This window comes from Megalobrama amblycephala, linkage group LG21 (genome assembly GCF_018812025.1).
Source record: "Megalobrama amblycephala isolate DHTTF-2021 linkage group LG21, ASM1881202v1, whole genome shotgun sequence".
In the NCBI taxonomy this organism is placed as follows: Eukaryota; Metazoa; Chordata; class Actinopteri; order Cypriniformes; family Xenocyprididae; genus Megalobrama; species Megalobrama amblycephala.
This window is the reverse complement of record NC_063064.1, coordinates 15,542,458-15,563,992: the sequence shown is the minus strand read 5'-3', so window position 1 is coordinate 15,563,992 and position 21,535 is coordinate 15,542,458. Positions and strand designations below refer to the sequence as shown.

At 36.4% G+C, this 21,535-nt stretch overlaps 1 protein-coding gene across 2 annotated transcripts in view; it reads right to left on the bottom strand.

Annotated features, from left to right (window-relative positions):
- Positions 1 to 21,535, bottom strand: part of cdh4 (cadherin 4, type 1, R-cadherin (retinal)) — a 299,485-nt gene that overhangs the window by 46,987 nt on the left and 230,963 nt on the right. For both annotated transcript variants that reach the window (XM_048172488.1, XM_048172490.1), the window contains 2 exons: positions 13,820 to 13,975; positions 5,359 to 5,503 (listed from right to left, as the gene is read on the bottom strand). In XM_048172488.1, coding sequence (XP_048028445.1) covers positions 5,359 to 5,503; positions 13,820 to 13,975 — 301 coding nt within the window. The remainder of the gene's footprint in view (positions 1 to 5,358; positions 5,504 to 13,819; positions 13,976 to 21,535) is intronic.

The window sequence follows — 21,535 nt, the reverse complement described above, 5'->3', positions numbered from 1 at the left end:
ATTGGACTTCAGTGGGGTTCGACGGGTGGAAGGTTCAAAGTGCAGTTTCAATGCAGCTTCAAAGGGCTCTACATGATCCCAGATGAGGAATAAGGGTCTTATCTAGTGAAACGATTGGTTATTTTCTAAAAAAAAATAAAAATGTATATACTTTTTAACCACAAATGCTCATCTTGCACTAGCTCTGCGATCTGCCATGCATGACGCAATCACGTTACAAAGGTCACGCGTGACGTGGGCGGAAGTAGCGATCCAGTATCTACAAAGTGAACATGCAAAGATTAAGCCAAACGGCCTTTACAAAAAAAAAACAAAAAAAAAGGTAAAACGGCGATATCTGACGATTTTGAAGTTTTTCGCCCTACTTTTCCGTCTATATCACCTACACCTACGTCACCTTTCTAACATAATGCGTGGCAGATCGCAGAGCAGTGCAAGATGAGCATTTGTGGTTAAAAAATATATACATTTTTATTTTTTTTATACATTTTGCCAGATAAGACACTTATTCCTCATCTGGGATCATGTGGAGCCCTTTGTAGCTGCACTGAAACTTTCCACCATTGAACCCCACTGAAGTCCACTATATGGAGAAAAATCCTGGAATGTTCCCCTCAAAAACCTTACTTTCTTTTCGACTGAAGAAGGAAAGACCTGAACATCTTGGATGACACGGGGGTGAGTAAATTATCAGGAAATTTTAATTCTTTAGTGAACTAATCCTTTAAGAAATTTGGCAGGATCAACTTAGATTTAAAATAGTTTTATGTAAAATGACCTCCAGAATCTGTAAGAGAACCACAATTTAATTTTCACATCAACACACATTTTTTTTAAATGAAACTAAAAGCTGAATTGACTTGACATGAAGAACAAAATAATATTAACTTACTTTTTATTAGACTTTTTGTTTGCAGTCATGCCAATGCATCAGCACTAATGGGAAAAAAAGGTTGGATTCACACTAAACAGTTTAATTTGATCCAGGTCTGAATCACAGATGAATTGGATTAAACTTAAATTGGATCAGTCTTCTAAATGCGCGGTAATTGGGCGATTACTTGTGTTTAGGCAGCAACGAATACAATTCAATTACTCTATGCGTCTACACCTCCAAATAGGTATTTCGTTGGCACTGAAATCAGTAATGTATCATTTAAAGTTGGATCCCTCTGTTGAATTGATCTGATAAATTCACATACATCTGTGGCTGGTGATAAGGACACTTCCCTGCATGCTCCTCTTTGAACGTGGCCTGTAGTGCAGGGGCTGATGGAAAATCCGCTGTAATACTTCAGAGACACTCTGATATGAGCATCTGTTTGGTCTAAGCTTCCCTTGGTGAGTTAAACTGATAAACATGTTCCTTTAACGTTCACGTTTAAAATATACAAAACATCTGCTGTGATTAAATCCTTGTGATCGCAGAAGATCAACAGGCAATATTGGCATTGCCATTTTCAAGGCAATGAGATTAACTGCGGTCTCATGAGAGCCGAGAGAGGAGGTTAGCTTGAATTCGCGAGGACTTCGTGTATTTAATTCACATAAAACATGGAGGATGTCAGCATGGACAGCAGAGGGATAATGGAACAGCCTGTAACGCGTCCGTTTTCCATGGATAATTTGCAGTGCTTGTTTGGCGTGGAGCAGACCCACGCTCTACTGAAGGGAAACAGAAAATATTGTGCTGCTCCTCTTTCTCTTTGTTTGTGAATTCCCATGAGAATCAAGTTTTCTTTGAGGAGAGCTCAACAAAATAAAGACTAAAGTTTTGTCCTCAGAGGCAAGCTTTCTGGGCCGTAACATTACAAAAGTTGGACACAATCTGCTCTCGCTGCTCAGCCAGTCGACTCTGAAGCCTAACAAACCAAAGAGGTGGAGAATAAAGGAAGAATCTGAACCTGTGTTTGTTAGACACAACGGGAATGCTGGTTCAAAGAGCACAGAGAAGCGTTCACAGAAAGGGGTGATTCACATGGGGTATTCAATTAATCATCAAGGGAAAGCATAAGATTCCCTTGATCGTCTTGAATTATTACAATGAGAGTGATGATAATCTGACGCATACCGCATAATTTCATTAAAAAAAATCATCTTAAAAATAACAATCAATGCGTATATCTTGTTTATTGTCTGCTGTGCACACAAATCCATAATCAATCAATTTGATCACGTCATACATTAGGTGCTTTTTCACCGTCGGGCGAAAGAACAGTAAGGAAGGGTTCCAGTTATATTTCCACTTGAGATTGGTTCGGCACGGCACAAACCGTTCTTGGCCCGGAATTCTGTGAAATATAACCATGTTGGTAGAATTGCAGTTATTTGCTTAATTATCATCATTACGTGGGTTGTGCACGGCTCCTCAGCGCGGATGAATCTAATGTTTTGAGGAGAATGTGTGGTTGTCAGTCACCGCACTGATACTGTACTTCAGAATCACAAATTGTAGTCTTGGAAGTATGAGCAAAATAAGAATTTTCACTGGAGAATGTCATCTGAACAAGCAAATAACAAATCTGCCACTTTTGTTCTGACCAACTGAGAAAAAAAAACATTACAATAAATCGCGCTGCCAATTAAATCTAATGATGGCTTAGCTCATATCACATCAAACCGTGCAAAAATGATTGTTATACTTTGTTCTCAAATTGTTAAAGGTCCCGTTCTTCGTGATCCCATGTTTCAAACTTTAGTTAGTGTGTAATGTTGTTGTTAGAGTATAAATAAAATCTGTAAAATTTTAAAGCTCAAAGTTCAATGCCAAGCGAGATATTTTATTTAACAGAAGTCGCCTACATCGAACGGCCAGTTTGGACTACATCCCTCTACTTCCTTCTTTAATGACGTCACTAAAACAGTTTTTTGACTAACCTCCGCCCACAGGAATACACAAGAGTTGCGTTTGTAGAGTGTGTTTGTCGCCATGTCGTCGAAACACTGTTATTTTCATCCCGCAGTCCAATCACCGGGTCTGATTCCGGCTCAAATCGATAGGGTAAAATTAAAGACATGTTTACAATAACACTGAGCGCGTGCATCTCCACGTTATGGTAAGAGGCGTGACCTTTCCGGGCAAGGTTCGCTAAGCTGCTGTCGAATCACAACACAGGAACCGCTGGCACAATCAGAACTCGTTACGTATTTCTGAAGGAGGGACTTCATAGAACAAGGAAGTCATCAGCCCGTTTTTATGACAGTGGAAACAGCGGTATACAGATAAGTAAATTATGTGAAAAATACTGTGTTTTTTTACACGCGAAACATGAACACATGTTATATTGCACACTATAAACACAATCAAAGCTTCAAAAAAAAAACCACGAAAAACGGGACCTTTAATGTTAACAACATCAGCATTGCGTGACTACGTGCATTTAGTGTGTATTAGCGTTACCTGTAGATTTCAATTTCTGAACAGTCTAATCTCTAATTGTCCATTTGTCATACCATACAATCCGCCATCAAAATGATAAGTTTAATTATTGCAGCTGCTGTGAGAAAAGGCTATAAATGATCCGTCACCTGCAGCATCCTCACATGATATAGCCTACTAGCTGGGACTCCTTCTTTATGTAAACAGATGTGACGTAATGACTCAAAGACGAACGGCGTCATGCTCGAATTTCCTGCGGAAACCCACCAGTACCACCCGAATTATAATACATTATTACAAGCTTACCATTGTGAATCGGGCTAAGGTACGGAGATAGTTTATACATTGGCTGGTTATGTACTTGCTCAGAAATTGATTTTGGATCATTTTTAACCCAAAAAATATAGCTTTAATACAACATTTTATATATATGATGTGTGTGTGTGTGTGTGTGTGTGTGTGTGTGTGTGATCTCAATATATTATTACCAAATAAGTATGTCTAATAAGCCTCCATATGAAGTGACCATGATGATTTCATTGTCATTACCAGCATTGTAACATCAATATTAGGGCTGTCAAAATAATGAGTTAATTTCGATTAATTAATCTGAGAAAAAATAACACGTTAAAAAAAATAACGCAGATTAATCCATTCCGTACTGACCTTTGAACCTGGAGCCGTTCTAGCCACCATTCGACTGTAAAATGAAGGAGGGAGATGACTGCTGCGCTGACGGACAGAACGAGCACGAGCTCTCTTCTTCTTCAAAGTAAGCACCGTCTTTGCACTCTCTCTTCCTCACAGATAATAATCTAAATCAACTGACACAATGCTAAAAGTTCGTAAGACCGAATCCATGTTTCACGAGGCGCATTCGGAAAATGTTTTTCCTGAATAACCGCTGGGTGTGAATAGTGCTCAAAAGAACGTCACCTCATCCTGTCTGACAGGCGCCCTGCACGTGCAGCTGACATAAACCACACTTTCAGTAACAAAAAGAAAATCCTATCCAGTGGTGAAGTGTTTTCTGTGTTGACAAATCTTTTGCGATGTCCTAATAACAGTCGCGATTCGCACGCAACGCGTCAACGTCCGCTAATGTCCGATTCGCGACCTAATGACTCATTTGAACAGATTCATTTTAATGAATTATGACAACAACTGATCGGTCCACACGGTCTATAATGAACCATTTACTCGAACAACTCTGAAATGAGAACATAAGTGTGCTTACCCCATTTAGCAAGAGTGGTTAGTAAAATTAGCCTTAATAATCCACAATATTTTCTGGTTATTTAAATGACAATGTGTAGTAAATTAGGCCTACCTATAAAATCAGTTAGTTTAGACTGGAGTGAGGTGAAACCAGAACAAAGCAAGTTGTTGTTAGCTAGGTGCATTCAATTGTATATGGTAGAAAATTATATTATTAGTTAATACAACTTCTAAATGCTACTTTTTAATACTTTTCAGGTTTAGCAAAAAAGCATCCTCTCTTACAAAGCTATAAAATAGCTTTGTTTTTGTTTTTTTGCAAAGAGTGCAAGAAAGAATTAAAGTGAGAGTGACGGGTACTTTATTGTCAGTATCGGGCTCGCAGATCACGTGGGTAGGGCACTTTTTACTGTTTGTGTGGATGACCATGTCTGTCACCACCGAAGACCATTTTTGACCCAGGAAAAACCCTGCATTGATTCATTTGAATTGAAATATTTAATACTTTCACAGCAAAAATTATGTATGCGATTAATTTAGATGAATTAATCACAGAGTATGTAATTAATTAGATTAAAATTTTTAATCGATTGACAGCCCTAATCAATATTGTTGCTGATAATTTACTATAATCATGACATCATCCTTGTTAATTCATGATTACCTTATGCTTTTCCTTGATGGCATATGAAATGAAATTATAAACTAAACACATCATCATGAGTATAATCATCACCGTGACCTTTATTGTGGACACCTACCAGGTTTGGACCCTTCAGCGACTGATCCGTTGTAGACCTGGTTCTTAAACTCGGGTCTGTTGTCATTCATGTCAATGACATAAATGTACAAATCAATAGGAGGCTCCATTTGGTTCCCATTAATATCCACCGCATGGGCTCTGAGCTGTGGACGAGACAACAATAAAAGCACATTAATTAACAATTCATAATTCGCCAATAACTTCACCTCTGCAGAGGCTTCTGTGGAAAGCACAGCACAGATATTAAATCAGATTTAAGAAACTCAGAGGCATTAAAGATCTCAGCGTACTCGGCGGAGGCACTGAATGGAAATTACATTCATATTTCATACATGTTAGATACGGGATCCGTTGGGACAGTGTTGCCTTGTTCCTATCTGAAAACCATGAGTTATAATTCAGAGAGGACTTCCAGAGGAAGAGTGTGTGAGATGGAGTTTAGCTCCACCAAAAAAAAAAAAAAAAAAAAAAGAAAAAAGAAAAAAAGCCTATTTTGGTTAGATCTTTGAAAAAGCGTGCGAGGCAAGATAAAGCTTTATTTAATTCAGATAAACAACCCCTTAAAAAAGTATTTTTTTTAGTGTTAGAACATTCCTAGGGGAAACAGGATAAGGGAGGGGGAAACTAAAAACAAAAGAGCAAGAGATAGTGCAAGAAAGAGACCGAGAGTGAAAAAGGAGAGGGATAGAGGAAAGGTTTAAGGCTGGATTAACTCCAAATTCTCTTCTTAGAATTTATTCACTACAGAATTACATGTGCACGCACTAAATAAAACTATTATCCTAAAATCCCTCACCAGAATTACATCCCAAATAAGCGGGTTGCATTGCTCCATACGCTATACACAGGAACATCGAGATTCTATATGCATTTCTGCAGTAATACGACACCTGTCGCCAAAAGCTCTCATTTAATATTGCCCGAGTCGACAGCTTTTTGTTGTGCACGGCAAAACTAACTGTCAAGCGAACAAATAAATAAAGACACACAACAGGAAAATCTGTTTCCTCAGCTGCTGTGCTTAGCATTCTGCATGGGTTGGCTATGTGTGTGTGTGTGTGTGAGCATAGATATGTGTGAGATTGTCTGTTGTTAGTGGCTGAGACACTGCATCTTTGATCTGTCGACCCATGAGAGCGTGCGGACTGCAAATGTGTGGCTTAATGGCATTATTAACATGCTAGCTGACAGAACTGAAACACACAAGACAGAGCGACAGAGAGAGATGGGCAGAGAAACAGAGAATCCTCCTCTAGTTCTTTATCCCTTTGTTTATTTTCTTCTCTTGCCATTGTGTCAAAGCCATCAGCTCTTATATTCTGCAACACACTCTAGTGGTGGGAGACTTGTGGGCAGTGAAGGAAAACTATTGGAAACTCACAAAATGAGGGAAAACTTGAGATAGAAGGTCAGTGCACTGCCTGCGGCACATTCACCATGGTCATTTTTTAGTATAGGTATTTTAGTTTCCTAAGCTTTTTTACTCTTATGTACCCCACTTCACCCCTTCATCATTATCATTAACATTATCAAAGTGGTCACTATTCCAAAGACTCACTTTTGAACAAAACACAATCAATACTGTTGGTAAACTTTCCTTGTCTTACTGAGACACCTGAGCTTGTTTGATGTTTACAGGTTTTAACAGTTCTGGGCCAATCACGGAGAAACTTTAAGAAAGACTTATATGTGAACGTAAATAATGCAGGTTTAACCAACAAAAAGTTCATCAAAAATACAGTGGTTTATGTCAACATGAAAAACTGCATTTGCAGCCTAATTTACTTCCATAATGTTTAAAAAGACAGAATTGTTGGAGAAGTGACTCTGTACATTCATGCCACTTCTCCACTATACTGTCAAATAAAGTGGCAGAGGAAATTATATTACCATTTTAAAGTTTTGGGTCAGTAAGATTTTTTTTTTTTTAAAGAAATTGATACTTTTATTCAGAGAGGATGCATTAAATTGATCAAAAGTGACATTAAATACATTTAGAATGTTACAAAAATACTCTTTTGAACTTTCTATTTATCAGAATCCTCCCAAAATGTATCACACTTTCCACAAAAATATTAAACACAGCCTATTAAGCACAACTGTTTTCAAAATGAATAATAAAAAGAAATGTTTCTTGAGCACCAAATCAGCATATTAGAATGATTTCTGAAAGATCATGTGACACTGAAGACCGGAGTAATGACTTTGTCATCAAATTAGAAAATTAAATTTTAAAATATGTAAAAATAACAGTTATTTTATATATGTTTATATAATAATATAAATATAAGCGACTTATGCTAAAAAATATCTATTTTAAATGTTACTGACCCCAAACTTTTGAATACTAATGCATTATGAAAACAAACTTTTTTTTTTTTTAATATATTTTCAGTGACATTCATTGATGAATAGTACACAATAAGAGCACATTATAAAATTATTTTTTAAGTATTATAAAAGCAAATCTAGTCATTTTTCATTTTAGGTTGACTTTAAGATCAGCTTTAAACATGCAGTTACTGGTTTGGTTCCTGTGACAAGGGAGTCATCACTATTGTTAACACAATTGTTGTTAATCAAGAGCCATCACTATTGTTAACCTCGGGTTGCTCCGGGGGGATTGTCCTTTTAATAAGTTCATGACTGCATTCAATTGCAGCACCAGAGACACCAATTCTGGCCCTTGTGATGCACCGATAAATAAGCATTGTATTCTACTCAAGAAGGCTCTAATTGAATCAGCCTACTACTCACGTGAACAGCCATGGGTATACATCTGAGCTGTCTGTACTAGAACATCTAGAGTTAGTGCAAATTGTGTGCAGATATCAGATATGAAGAGTCATATGGATACTCATACTAACGGAGGGGCTGCATAAGCTAACCGCCGCACAAGACCCGAGGGGCCACTTAACCTTAACCGTGCTCATACGCCTATCGTCCTGACTCACTGACTGCAGGCAGTGTCTAACAGAAAGTAAACATGCATTTACACTCATTCACACAGAGAATCATACACATTAGCTCTGTTTCAAAACCTAGTGAGTTGTCTTGCTGACAATATTTTTTTTAAATTAAATAAATACAAATACAAACCGTGCATACACAAATCAATCAATAAATAATAAAAATAAGAAATGTGTGTGAATTTTTATAATCATAATTAACCTATATATATATATATATATATATATATATATATATATATATATATATATATATATATATATATATATATTTATTAATAAATACAAGTAATAAATTATAGCTGCAATTATTGGGGATAAGCACAAACAGCAAAATAAGCCATGCCATCATAGCTGGGAGCATCAGACCAGCTGCAACAAGTAACGATATTTTAATATAATTTTACGCAAATTGGCAGAAAAAACATAAATACAGTCATTAGAAATATTACTTAAATGTTTATCACTGTTGACCAATAGGTGGCGCTGTGATCAAATTGATGTGGTATGGTTTGCAAGGTTTGGTGTCAATATGCCAAAGTATTGCAGAGATACAGCTTCAAGAGTCGGTTTTGCATCATGCCTCAAATTTGTTGCAGCGGTATACGAAAACGGTTTGACAAATCGACTTGAAATCCATATCTTTTTGTCAGCATGGTCTGAAGATGATACAATTCGATTTTGGTGAAAATCGGAGCAACGGTCTTGGAGGAGTTTGAAAAACAAAATGAAAAGAAAAACAAAATGGCGGACAGGAAGTTTGGCCGACTATGGCAAATTTGGTATCTATGTTCTCAGCATGACCCAAGGAATCTATTGAGCCAGTTTCATTACAATAGGTTAATATAGTCTAATGTTATTAGCATTTTTGTAAATTTCATTATAACTTTCCGAAACTTTGTACTGTCAGGGCATGATGCCGACCCATACCGAGTTTCGTAATGATACGCTAATGTGTTCATAAAATACAGGATTTTCGTATATTTTCGTACATTTCAAAATGGCCGACTCTTAACGAGACCAGATTTATGACTTTTGGACAAACCGTTCAAAAGTTATTAGCATTTTTTTGTATCTCCAGACTAGTAGGTGGCACTCCACCAAAAAGCTACATGTTGCCTCAGGTCATACTTGAGATGACATGCACCATGTTTGGTCTGAATATGATAAAGCATTGCAGAGATACAGCCTTATGTCTATTATCATAAAATTTGTTTGAGAAAACGGTTTGAGAAATCAACTTGAATAGAATTCCATAACTTTTTGTCATCATGGTCTGAAGATGATCTGGTTCAATTTTCATGAAAATCTGAGCAACAGCCTAGGAGAAGTCCAAAAAAGTAGGTTTTTCAGAAAATTCAAAATGGCGGAAACATTTTCAATTGTCATAATTTGCTTCTAGCCCTTACGGTTCAAAAATTATTAGCAGAAATGTGAGTGCAAATTTGGACAGGTGGTGTCGCTAGAGGAATTAAGTTAGAGATTCCAAATATGGTATGAAGACAGTTCAGACTGTCCTCTATCTGTGTGCCAAATTTCATCCCGCAAGCAGTTCTATAGGGGGGCCATAGACTTCCAGAGCGGAAATGGAAGAATAATAAGAACGGCAACGATTACAATAGGTGCCTACGCACCTTCGGTGCTTGGCCCCTAATTAATATGCTCACCAAGGCTGCATATCTGATCAAACTACAGTAAAAAACATAATATTGTGAAATATTATTACAATTTAAAATATCTGCAATTTTCTGCAGCCATTACTCCAGTCTTCAGTGTCAAATGATCCTTCTGAAATCATTCAAATTAATACTAATTCATATTTTTATACAGCAAAGATGCATTCAATTAATCAAAAGTTGCAGTAAAGACATTTATAGTGATACAAAGACATCTATTTCAAATAAATGTTGTTCTTTTCCATGCAGAATTCAGATTTTCCATCACAGGAATAAATTCTGTTTAATAATATATATATATATATATATATATATATATATATATGTTTAATAATATATATATATATATATATATATATATATATATATATATATATATATATATATGCATTCTGGCATTGCCTTCTCCATAGAGGATTTATGCAGTGTCACCTTTGATTTTGGCCCAAAAGAGGTATCTTAAGAGACAGCATAATTAAGTTACCTACCTTTTGGGAGGGCCTACAGTATCATGCACTCGCACACACACAGCCGCTAACTTAACCACCGCGGGTGCTGACTTATTCAGATATGCAGACACACTCTTATACACACACCTCATGAGACAAGCCTAGCCGTAATTTAGACTGATAGGTAGACGCATGGTGCCACATCATCTACTGCTCAATGGACCAGAGAGTTAAGAGAAAAAAGAAGGAGAGATAGAGAAAGGGAGGCACAAGTCAAAAGTAGGAGCCGCAAACAGAGAAGACCTTGTTTTATATCTAAATATATACTAAGGGCCTACTGACACTTCCTGCAAAACAGCCGAGATAAAGAGGCAGTTATAATTGTAAGGAACAACCGTGAGAATCAAAAGCAATGTGTTGTTTTGGGAGCGTGTGAGTGAATGACAGTCAGGGGAAGATGTGGCGGATGGAAGGCTGGCTGGCAGCCCGCCTGTGACAGAGGTGGGGTGACAGGCAGAAACATAAGGGGGCAGGGTCGCTGTTTGATTTGATTCCCCAGTTGGGTTAAAGCATCGGGAGTTGCATACTCATCACTTGTGACAATTCAACACTATTTCATTGCCTTTCACTCTCTCTCTCTCATCTGCACGTTGCTACTGAACCTTCGTCTAATTGACAGTTTGACTAACTGAAAAAAACCCTGACGTGTCAAAGCAATTCTTTTCTTTGTCTCTGGCTTTTCTTCTTCACATTATTCATAAGAAAAAGAGCCACATAAACAGAAGAGCGGAACAAAAACAAAACAAAAAAGCACCCTTAACAAGTGATGCCAGCCAGCAGGTCCGAAACGATTTGTTTTTAATGCATTGAAAGCAGTTTGAATAGACTTAATTGCACAATGAAGTATGAATTTTAAGATTTCTGCAAACTTTGCTTAACAAGCAGTAAGTGTGTAGTTTTGTCTTCGATCTAAAAAAGGCTGACAAGGCAACTGCACTTGTTTTGATGGCTACAGCTTTCTGGAACCAATCAGGTTTGCAATCAAGTCAGATCTCCGAGTTTGTAGGTCTGATTAAAAAAGTTAGCTAGATAAAAAGTTTATAAAAAATATTCATATTCATTCAGAACTGGAGTTTATATATTTATATACACAATGACAGCGAAAAGTATTTGGCCACTTAAGCCATTATGTATTTGCATTACATGACAAAATATAAAAAAGTGCCAGTTATTTTAATGATCTCGAGCACAAACACACTTTTCTATCAAAACATTTCACAAAATGATGTTCATTAGGTTTCAAAATATGAAGTAAGAAATATATTGCTCAAAATGAAGACAAAAAGTATACTTTCTGGTTGTTTAAATCTATGGAACACCAATTTTACTAGGACAACTGTGTGAAATTTGTGAACTGACCCTAATACATCCAATACTATATTCCTGCAATACCGGAGGCTTCAGTTTCAGGACCGCAGCTCTAGGTTTTGGGTAACACTTTTATTTTGACGGACCCCTATAGAGATTCTCTTTACTATAAGTAACCAAAACATATAACTATAAGTGCACCTACGTGTCAACTAACCCTGTCTGCTTAATATCTGCTAATACTTTATTTATTTATTTACATTCTACTGACTTTAAGTAACTTTGCAAGTACATGTATTGTACAAACCCCGTATTATACTACCCCTACCCCTAACAGTCTACTAATACTTAACTAATGCTCTAACAAGAGTTAGCTGACATGTAGGTGCAACGTTACTTATAGTCAACAGAATGACTAAAGGGGACCATCAAAATAAAGTGTAAATGTTTTTTTTCCCTGACCTAGCCAATTCTACTCCAACAGGGGAAATCTGAATTAAATGTAAAACAAACAGATGCAAAGACCATAGACCCACAGAAATAATTATATCTATTATATCATATATCTCAAGAGAGTTACCAATGATGGTGTTCAGGGTTAGGGGTTGGTTAGGACAATTTATCAATTAAATATAAATAATAATTAAACAAAATTCTAAATCTAAAGCTAAATCATCCCTGACAATTTTAAACTGCTAGTACATATACACGCACATAAAAAAAAAAAAAAAAAAGAAAAGAAAAAAAGATGGTCATAGAAATGTGGTCCTTAAACTGCAGCCTTCGGTATTGCAGGAATACCATTCTCCATATATCCACAAAAAAATTACCTTGAGACCATTTAGTTTAAAATTATTGAAAAGGTTTATCAGAAAAGTTGGTTGGTTCTGGAAAAGGTTTAGAATAATTTGTCTGCAGAGGTTACTTGGTTTTTATATTTTGTATGTAATTCAATGAATTCATTGTGTGTGTGTGTGTGTGTGTTACTGTGTTACTGTGTGTGGTACATGTACAATGCACATGTACAAAAGTCTTAGGCCACCATTATATGTTGTTTTAGCAATGGTATAATGACCATATATAATTATTTCTCAGTATCTTTATTAGAATATAACCAGAAAATACAGGAAATGTGTATGTAGTATAAAAAAAAGACTTCTATAGGCATGAATGATTCTATTCTAAAGTGGCAAGTATTTAGTGACCTCTCCTTACACTTGAGCAATAGCAATTCTCTTAAACCTAAATGGAATTGAAAAGGACTGGAAGGCCAAGGAAATTTTCAAAATCTGAAGAGAAGTTTCTCAGATTTTCTTCTTTGATAAACTGTAAGAAGTTCAGGAGGTCACACTAAATACTGTTTTTTTGCTTAAAGAAGCCATTTTGTTCTGAATTCTTTTTACATTGTGTACATTTTTCCTGTATTTTCTATTTGTATCATAATAAAGACCAAAAAATAAATATGAATGGTCATTAAAACATTGCTAAAACAACAGGTGGCCTAAGACTTTTGCACAGTACTGTATGTGTGGTTTAGGTAAAAACACAGAGAAACAGCTTACAAATCACACAGAACAATGTTTTTTGAAAATGTGATGCAGTACGTTTTCTGTGATGGGTAAGTTTAGGGGACAGATTATAAAGTTTGTACATATTTACACAAAACCATCAAAAATAATTAATATTGTACACTCAAGGAAAAATGTTCTCAAGACAAAGATTTTTGTCTTGATTTTGCTATTTTGTTCTATAAAGCAAAGGATTCATATTGTCTTAAGTGTCCAAATCCTGTACAAATATTTTTTTTTGGTAACACTGCATTTATTAAAACAAGAGAGTTCAGTTCTAGTTTTATTCCAACTGGCAAAAGGCCATCAACTCTTGCAAACTGGAGCATGTTTCTTAAATGGGTTTGAGGCCAGTTGCACTTTAAATAGGATCTGAATAGGGCAAAAAAATGATCTTCTCAAGCCAACTCTGGAAAGAAAAGCACTTACATGGTAGGAGGCTCTCTCCTCTCTGTCCAAAGGTTTAGTGACAGACATTTTTCCTGTCACAGGATCAATAATGTAGACATCACTGGGAGGCTGGTCTGCTCCGGCTCCTGTTATACTGTACCGGATCTCAATCTCTTTGTCCTGGTCCGATCGAATCTGCAATAAAACAGCACAATGAGTAGAGTTCTATAGATAATCAAACACAAGAAGCTTGATGTGTTTAAATGGTCAATTTACTGCTCATATAGAGCAGTGGTTCTCTGCTGTTTTTTATTTTTTCTTTCACTACCAAGATACACTGGATACCAACATGATTTATTGTACAAACCCTAACAAACCAAAAAAACAAAAAAAACAAAAAAACAACAACAATGTCTTTATATCAAGCATCAATGTATATTAATATTGCCATGAACAACAATGAAAAATAATTAAACGACATTGGCTGAATAGTAAATAATAGTGAATTTTGTAAATGCATTAAAGGGTTAGTTCACACAAAAATGAAAATTATGTCATTAATTACTCACCCTCATGTCGTTCCACACCCGTAAGAATGACCCGTAATCTTTGGAACACAAATTAAGATATTTTTGATAAAATTCGATGGCTCAGTAAGGCCTGCATCAGCAGCAATAACACTCCCCTTTTTCAATGCTCATGTTCATGTGACTACAGTGGTTCAACCTTAATATTATAAAGCGACTAGAATACTTTTTGTGTGCCAAAAATAACAAAATGGGGACTTTATTCAACAATATCTAGTGATGGGCGATTTCAAAACACTGCTTCATGAAGAACCATTTGTTTCAAATCAGTGATTCGGAGCGCGTATCAAACTGTCAGAGTCACGTGACTCTTATGACTTAACGAAGCCTCGTTTACTAAAATCATGGGATTTTGGCACACTGAATCACTGATTCAAAACAAATGATTCGTAAAGCTTCAAAGCTTCATGAAGCAGTGTTTTGAAATCGCCCATCACGCGATATTGTTGAATAAAGTCGCTATTTTGTTTTTTTTGGTGCAAAAAAAGTATTCTCGTTTGCTTTATAATATTAAAGTTGAACCACTGTAGTCACATGAACTGTTTAAAATATGTTTTTAGTAGCTTTATGGGCATTGAAAAAGGGAGTGTTATTGCTGGCGATGCAAGCCTAACTGATCGGATTTGATCAAAAATATCTTAATTTGTGTTCTGAAGATGAATGAAGGTCTTATTTGTGTGGAACGACATGACGGTAAGTAATTAATGACAGAATTTTCATTTTTGGGTGAACTAACCCTTTAACAACATAGAAAATGTGATTTACCAGCCTTAACATATGGAACAAAAACTGAACAAAATATTAGCTATATTATTAAATGACAAATGAATTTTCAACAAAATACAGTTGTACGGTCATTGACAACAGCAAATATATAGTAAGTTCTTTATCAGCCATTTTAATTTTAATTTTTCTATCCTAATTATATGCAATGTTTATAAGGTTAGTTGTATTTTATTATTTGCAGACCTCATACCTCATCCACACACTTCCATGACAAATGTCAGATAATTTCCATATTCATGCAATCAATGTCTAAATGGTTTCTGAAAACATTCTGTTATATATCCACCGATGATTACATTCTTAAAGTTCGCAGAAATACAGATGCTGCTCATATTTTCTGTGTTATAACGCTATTGCACTGCACAACTGATCTAATCTTTAGGCTTTGGTACCATCAGGAAATTAAAAAAATATAAGATGGATAATGTGGCAGTGACGTGTGGCGACAAAAGCTTGTTTATTAATCAAAGTCAAGCCACTGTTGCTTCCAAAACAGTAAGTGGTATTCAGCATCAGGGTTTGATGCTTGACAGTTGGATGCCAAGTGAATTGGGCCATTGATCACAATGATAATGCTTTAGCAGACACTTTCTTTTAGCTGCGTGACAATTGCCTGCCATACAAACTTGACTCAATAGGCCTGAGAATAACGAAAACAGACAGAATGATAAAAGGACTAAAGCAACATAGACTCATTTATTATAGTGTGTATATTTTTTCTGTTAAAATGTTTTATATCTCAGCTTTATAAGCAGAGAAAACAATAAAAATCACTAAAAGCCTGGTTTCCCTGTGGAGCTGGATGCAACACTGAAATCCAGAGAAATGTGGGAAGGGCCATCCTGTAGTCTGACCAATGGGAGAGCAGGGGGAGGGGCCAGGAAACCTAAAACCTTTTATGATGATTAAAAACAACTATGACAGTAGTGTCACAGAAATTACAAATCAGTGAAAAAAAGTCATACTGTATATACTTCCATTTACTGACGGATTGACATAATGAGTGAAAAAGTGACATTTCTGGCCCACATTTAATTTAAGCTGGATCATTAATGCATATGAAATCCTCGCCTTCGTATTTTTCTTCCAAACTCTGTTTGATGTAAAGAACAGATGCATACACAATTCTCATTCTTCCCCCATCCATCTCTTTTCTGTCTCCCGTCTTTCTATCTGGCATCATTAACCATGGCATGGCTCAATGCGATAGACGTTTTCCTCTTCTGTTTTCCCTCTCTTGCACTGAAGCAAGAAACATGTTGCAGAACCGTGGGACATTAAACATCTGGATATCAATCTGCTTGATGCTTTTGGTTTGACAGAGGATGTTTCTTACAATGGTTCTTTTCATCAAAAGTGTGATTATAACAGATTTTGTTGAAGCATGTTTAGCCTGTTTATGCAACAAAAAGCTTGTCCTATAAAAACACCAGAACACAGTTTATGGCCTCCTTAATCTTTTCATTCTAAGTGGATCAGACACACTTACTTGAAAAAAAAAATCAGACTACAGAAATCAAGAATAATTGCAGTATAATCAACTGTATAAGCAGATAACATGTTTGAGGACCATAATATTGGTGAATTGTGTGAAAAATTAAGGCTTAACGCATGTGATCAATTAAATGTGTTACATATCAGGGTTTTTCCTGCATTTTCCTGCCTATTTTGGTGGCCTCCAAAATGAACATGTATGCAAGTAACAAGCATAATGTAATCAGATTACTTTTTGATGTAATGAGTAAAGTAACGCATTACAGGTAATGTACACTCTAAAAAATGCTGGGTTAAAAACAACCCAAGTTGGGCTGAAAATGGACAAACCCAGCAATTGGGTTGTTTTAACCCAGCGGTTGGGTTAAATGTTTGCCCAACGTGCTGGGTAGTTTTATTTAACTCAACTGTTGTATAAAAATTACTGTATTGCTTGCTTAAAATGAACCCAAAATATGCTGGAAATTAACATTTATTAATATATTTAATAAATGAGCATTTATTAATAAGATAATGAATAATAAACAATAAACACTTATTAAATTGCTTATTAATAAATGTACACCTTTTGATTATTATTGTTGCCTCTAGTAATTATGTGTCTGATTTTTAATTTCTCACCTATTTTGGATTCATTTTAAGCCAGCCATATAGTCATTTTTAATCAGTAGTTGGGTTAAATAAAACTACCCAGCAGGTTGGGCAAACATTTAACCCAACCACTGCTGGGTTTGTCCATTTTCAACCCAACTTGGGTTGTTTTTAACCAAACATTTTTTAGAGTGTACATTATGTAATCAGATTACTTTTTTAAAGTAACAAGTATATTCAGAAGAAATTTGGCATTTCTCACTGGTCCTCGGCCATCTTGGTTTGGAGAAGAAGAAAAAAAAATCCACATACAACGGATTGCCACTTGGTGGCAATGTATAGGATGATGCACTAGTGTCCACTGTAGAGGTTGATGTGCAACTATGCCATCAAATCCCATGCATATGCAAGAAAATGCTTTTTGAATAGCTGTCCACTGTAGTGACCTCTATGCGTGAAAGGGATTAATTGTGCGATTGAATCCGATTGACAGTGATAACGACAGCAATGGTAGGAACAAAATTATACTGTATGTCAAATGACCTGTGCATTAAGTCTTGAAGTGTAATGCAAAATAAAAGACCTGCCATAGAAATGATATATAATTTTTAGTGCTGTCAAAATTAGTGCGCAATTAATTTTTTCAGTTTAACGTGTTAACAAATATTTAACGCAATTAACGCAGCATCCGTTATTTCCCATCACAATTTGGCTAGTGAAACAATATACAGTCTTAAATGAGTTAAATAACATCTTAAATGAACAGAGAATATGATCTGTGTCATATTCGGCAGCGGCAGGTCTTAAACTGATCACAGCCTAATAAACCAGTTGCTGTGATGCCTATTATTAATGTTAATCAAAGAATAAAGGTAATAGAGAAAATTGTAGCAGTGAAGACTGTAAAGTGTTTGATAACTTTATTCAATTTCTGTATATTTCCTACCTATATATTTCCTATATATGCATCGAGTGACATGAAATATGTACTGCTAACATAATAGATACACATTTCTGCATTGCAATGCGCTTTTTTGTTTACATCTCTGGCTTCACTATTTAATACCCACCCTTACAAATTTTACTGCACTGACTTTTCCGTAAACAGGAATACGACTGAAAAAAAATGAGAGCAGAGTGGAAATATCTTTCAGGAGATGCATTTATGTGCCCAATTATGCATCTCTACTTTCAAGCGAGGCAACACTTCATGAAATATCACCAGATTTGAAATGATGACCATGTTTCTGTGTGTCACTGGGCTTTGCGATGCGCAAGACATTTGATGTGAGGGGATTTTGTGCTGAAGCAATCAAATGTAAACCCTGACGCGTTTGAGTCACGGGATATAAAACCCACACCCCGCCTACCCATTTCGTGAGCCGTGGGTCTGGAAACCATGCGTGAAAGTGAAATGACTGGTGAGCGTGCTACAGTCCTTTTTTGCATAACGTATTCCGCAGACTGTGCGTGATGGCTTTCTCTTCATTTCACTCAGACACTGAACTCCCACACATGACCTTTCGGAGCAATATCTGAACCTCGCGCTCTCCCACTCTCTCTGCTTTGGTAAAGTTCTCTTTCTATTTAAACGGCTGCTAAAAACATTGAAGAGTTACGCAGCTCAGGACATTGAGACTCGGTATATTGATTTGGTATTAAAACGTATTCCTAGGTAGCTTTCAGTACAGCTTGAGCCTGCATTCAATATCAAGGTTTTTCGAAAAGACAAAAAGCCAGGAATCAAAGTTCAGGAGGGTTTTTTTTTTTTTTTTATCTTACTACTTTCCTGTATGAACTAGCAATCAAATCTGAAATCACAGAAACAGTTCCTTTGTATTCTGTTAAGAACATGTCGGCTACATATCAATTTAGAGCCTGAAAGGGATTGGAAATTTCTTGCGGTAGGAAAAATAAGATACCGCAGCATCCTCCTTGCAAACATTTGAAAAATGAATGGCTTTCTGGGAGGCTGACAGGTAAGAGATTGGTATGTGGGCTACATAGCATGGATCAAAGAGAGTTTTTCTGCTCAATAATTCAGCAGCCGCGGTGCACCATGAACACACACCTAGAATATCCACCTTTCCTGATTCAGATGAATCGACATTCGCCGCTCAAGCCATCCCGATGACACGTATGCTTAAATATCCCAGAGGGAAGGAGGTAAGGTCCCTTGTACATTTAAAAGTCTCTTTAAAATTCCTCCCATGGGCAGCCTGGAAGGATTTGTCACGTTTGCAACCCCAGCCCTCCAAACTCCCTGTTTAATGAATGTTCTTTATAATACTAAATTGAATAAATGATGATCGTGCCCTCGTTAAGTCCCCTGGGCTTGATTGAGTCATCTGAATTCAGTGCTAATGACAAAAAGCAATTTTTGAAATCTTCCTCCCACTCGTTAGTTGTAGAATTACAGCGAGTGCAGGGTGAATAGGGGGAAGATGGCTAGCACGTGAGAAACGTGCTCTTTCCGCAGATACCATGTTGGAGATAAATGCTGCGTTTCTAGGGCAGGTTCATAGTGACTTCTGCCTTCTTCTGACGAGCTTTTCAGTCCTGGGAGAGGTTGTATCAGAGCCCCTTTCAAAAGAGCAAATGGAGTCAGGCGAGAGATTAGCACCAGTGCCGCGGAGTAACTCATTACAAGTAGTGTCACAATATTAACTACATTTCTTTTTTTTGCAGTAGTTTGAAAGTAGTTTTCAAAATAGTGAAGCTTTTCCAGTAACAAGCTACTTTTTGCAACAAGAAAAGTGTTACATTCAAGTCAAGTAATGCTTTTACTGTCATTGTACAGGAACAACAGCATTGTTTTTTTGTTTTTTTTTTTTTTGCACTCCACACAGTTGCTGCGTTAAAGGCACAATATGTAAGTTTCGCCATTAGAGGTCGCTTTTTCAAAACAATAACAAAGGTGTAGCTTGATGGCGCTGTGAATGATGGTGGAATCATGGGAGTTGTCATCACCTACACAGCAATCTGACGGGACTCACGAATCATATGTGAGCTAATGTATTAAAGTTTAATTAACGTTATTGTGGTACAAAGGAGGGCGGGGGCCAAGAGCCTGGGACATTTTTCGTTGCAGCTTTTATTATGCTTATATGTGTGGTCGGCTGCTGCCGCTCCTTTCATTTGTTGTTTATTTTACGATTAAAGTTACGTTTAACTTCTGCCTCCTTCTTCCTTGAACTTTGTTACAGTTACATTTGATAACTTAAATTCACATTATTTTATTTTATTCTAATAAAACAACTGCAAGTGCTGAATCACTACTCATACAGGTCACTTGATCTAACAAATTCAAATTGTGGGGTAATGCAGTGCTGTACTAAAAATACATTTGAGTGTGTTGAAAGTTATGTTAAAGTTGCTCGGTGGCTGCTATGAGACACTTGTTGCACACTGCATTAAGTTAGATCGAATATTAGAATATCATATTAATAAAAGCTGGATGACTTGTGTTGCTATGTGGTTTGCATTTTAAAATATATTGTATGGTGGAGAAAATATTGTATTACTGTTACTACAAATAAAGCTCTTTCTGATAAAGCTATGTTAGCCACTTGACAAAATAGTGTTGTCTCTGAGGCATTGTACAAATATGTTATTCATGGTAAATCAAGAAAACAAGAGATTCAAACTATAAAGCCCCGTTCACACCGCGAGCAACACAAAGTGACATGATCCCATTCATTTCAATGGAGTGCTGGTGACTTCTGGCGACACGAGCGACAGTGACAGTTGGCGACAGAATGTTGGCATATCAAGCGATGCAAGACACACGACAAAAGTTCAGAAATTTCAACTTTATGCAAATGAGAAGCGAATTTCACGAGCAACAATCAATAGAAGTGAAGGCTCTCTGGAGCTCACATCACCATCTCGAGTGCAGGCAAGACAGACAGGACATAGTTCCGGAGCGATTTCACTGTAATATGACTTGACTGTATAACCACATCCATAGGATATAATAAAATGATGTGTTTGGAAAAGAAGTGGTCGGCAGTCTTGTGAGTTTGATTCGTACATTGATAGTTTGTGTTTTGTTAATTATATGATGTTGTGAGCAGTTTGGCACTGCTGCAGCTTCATATTAGCCTATGATGATTATTAAGGACAAGAAAATAGATTATTTGTCAAATTCGAATGATGTTACTAATTTTTGGACAGTATGAGTGAGTTTAATTCGTTGATCGATCGATCGTTAATCTAGTTAATGATTTAATGCATTGAGCACTGCTGTGGTTTATATCACAACACTCTCCAAAAGCATAATGTTACTTTTAATTCT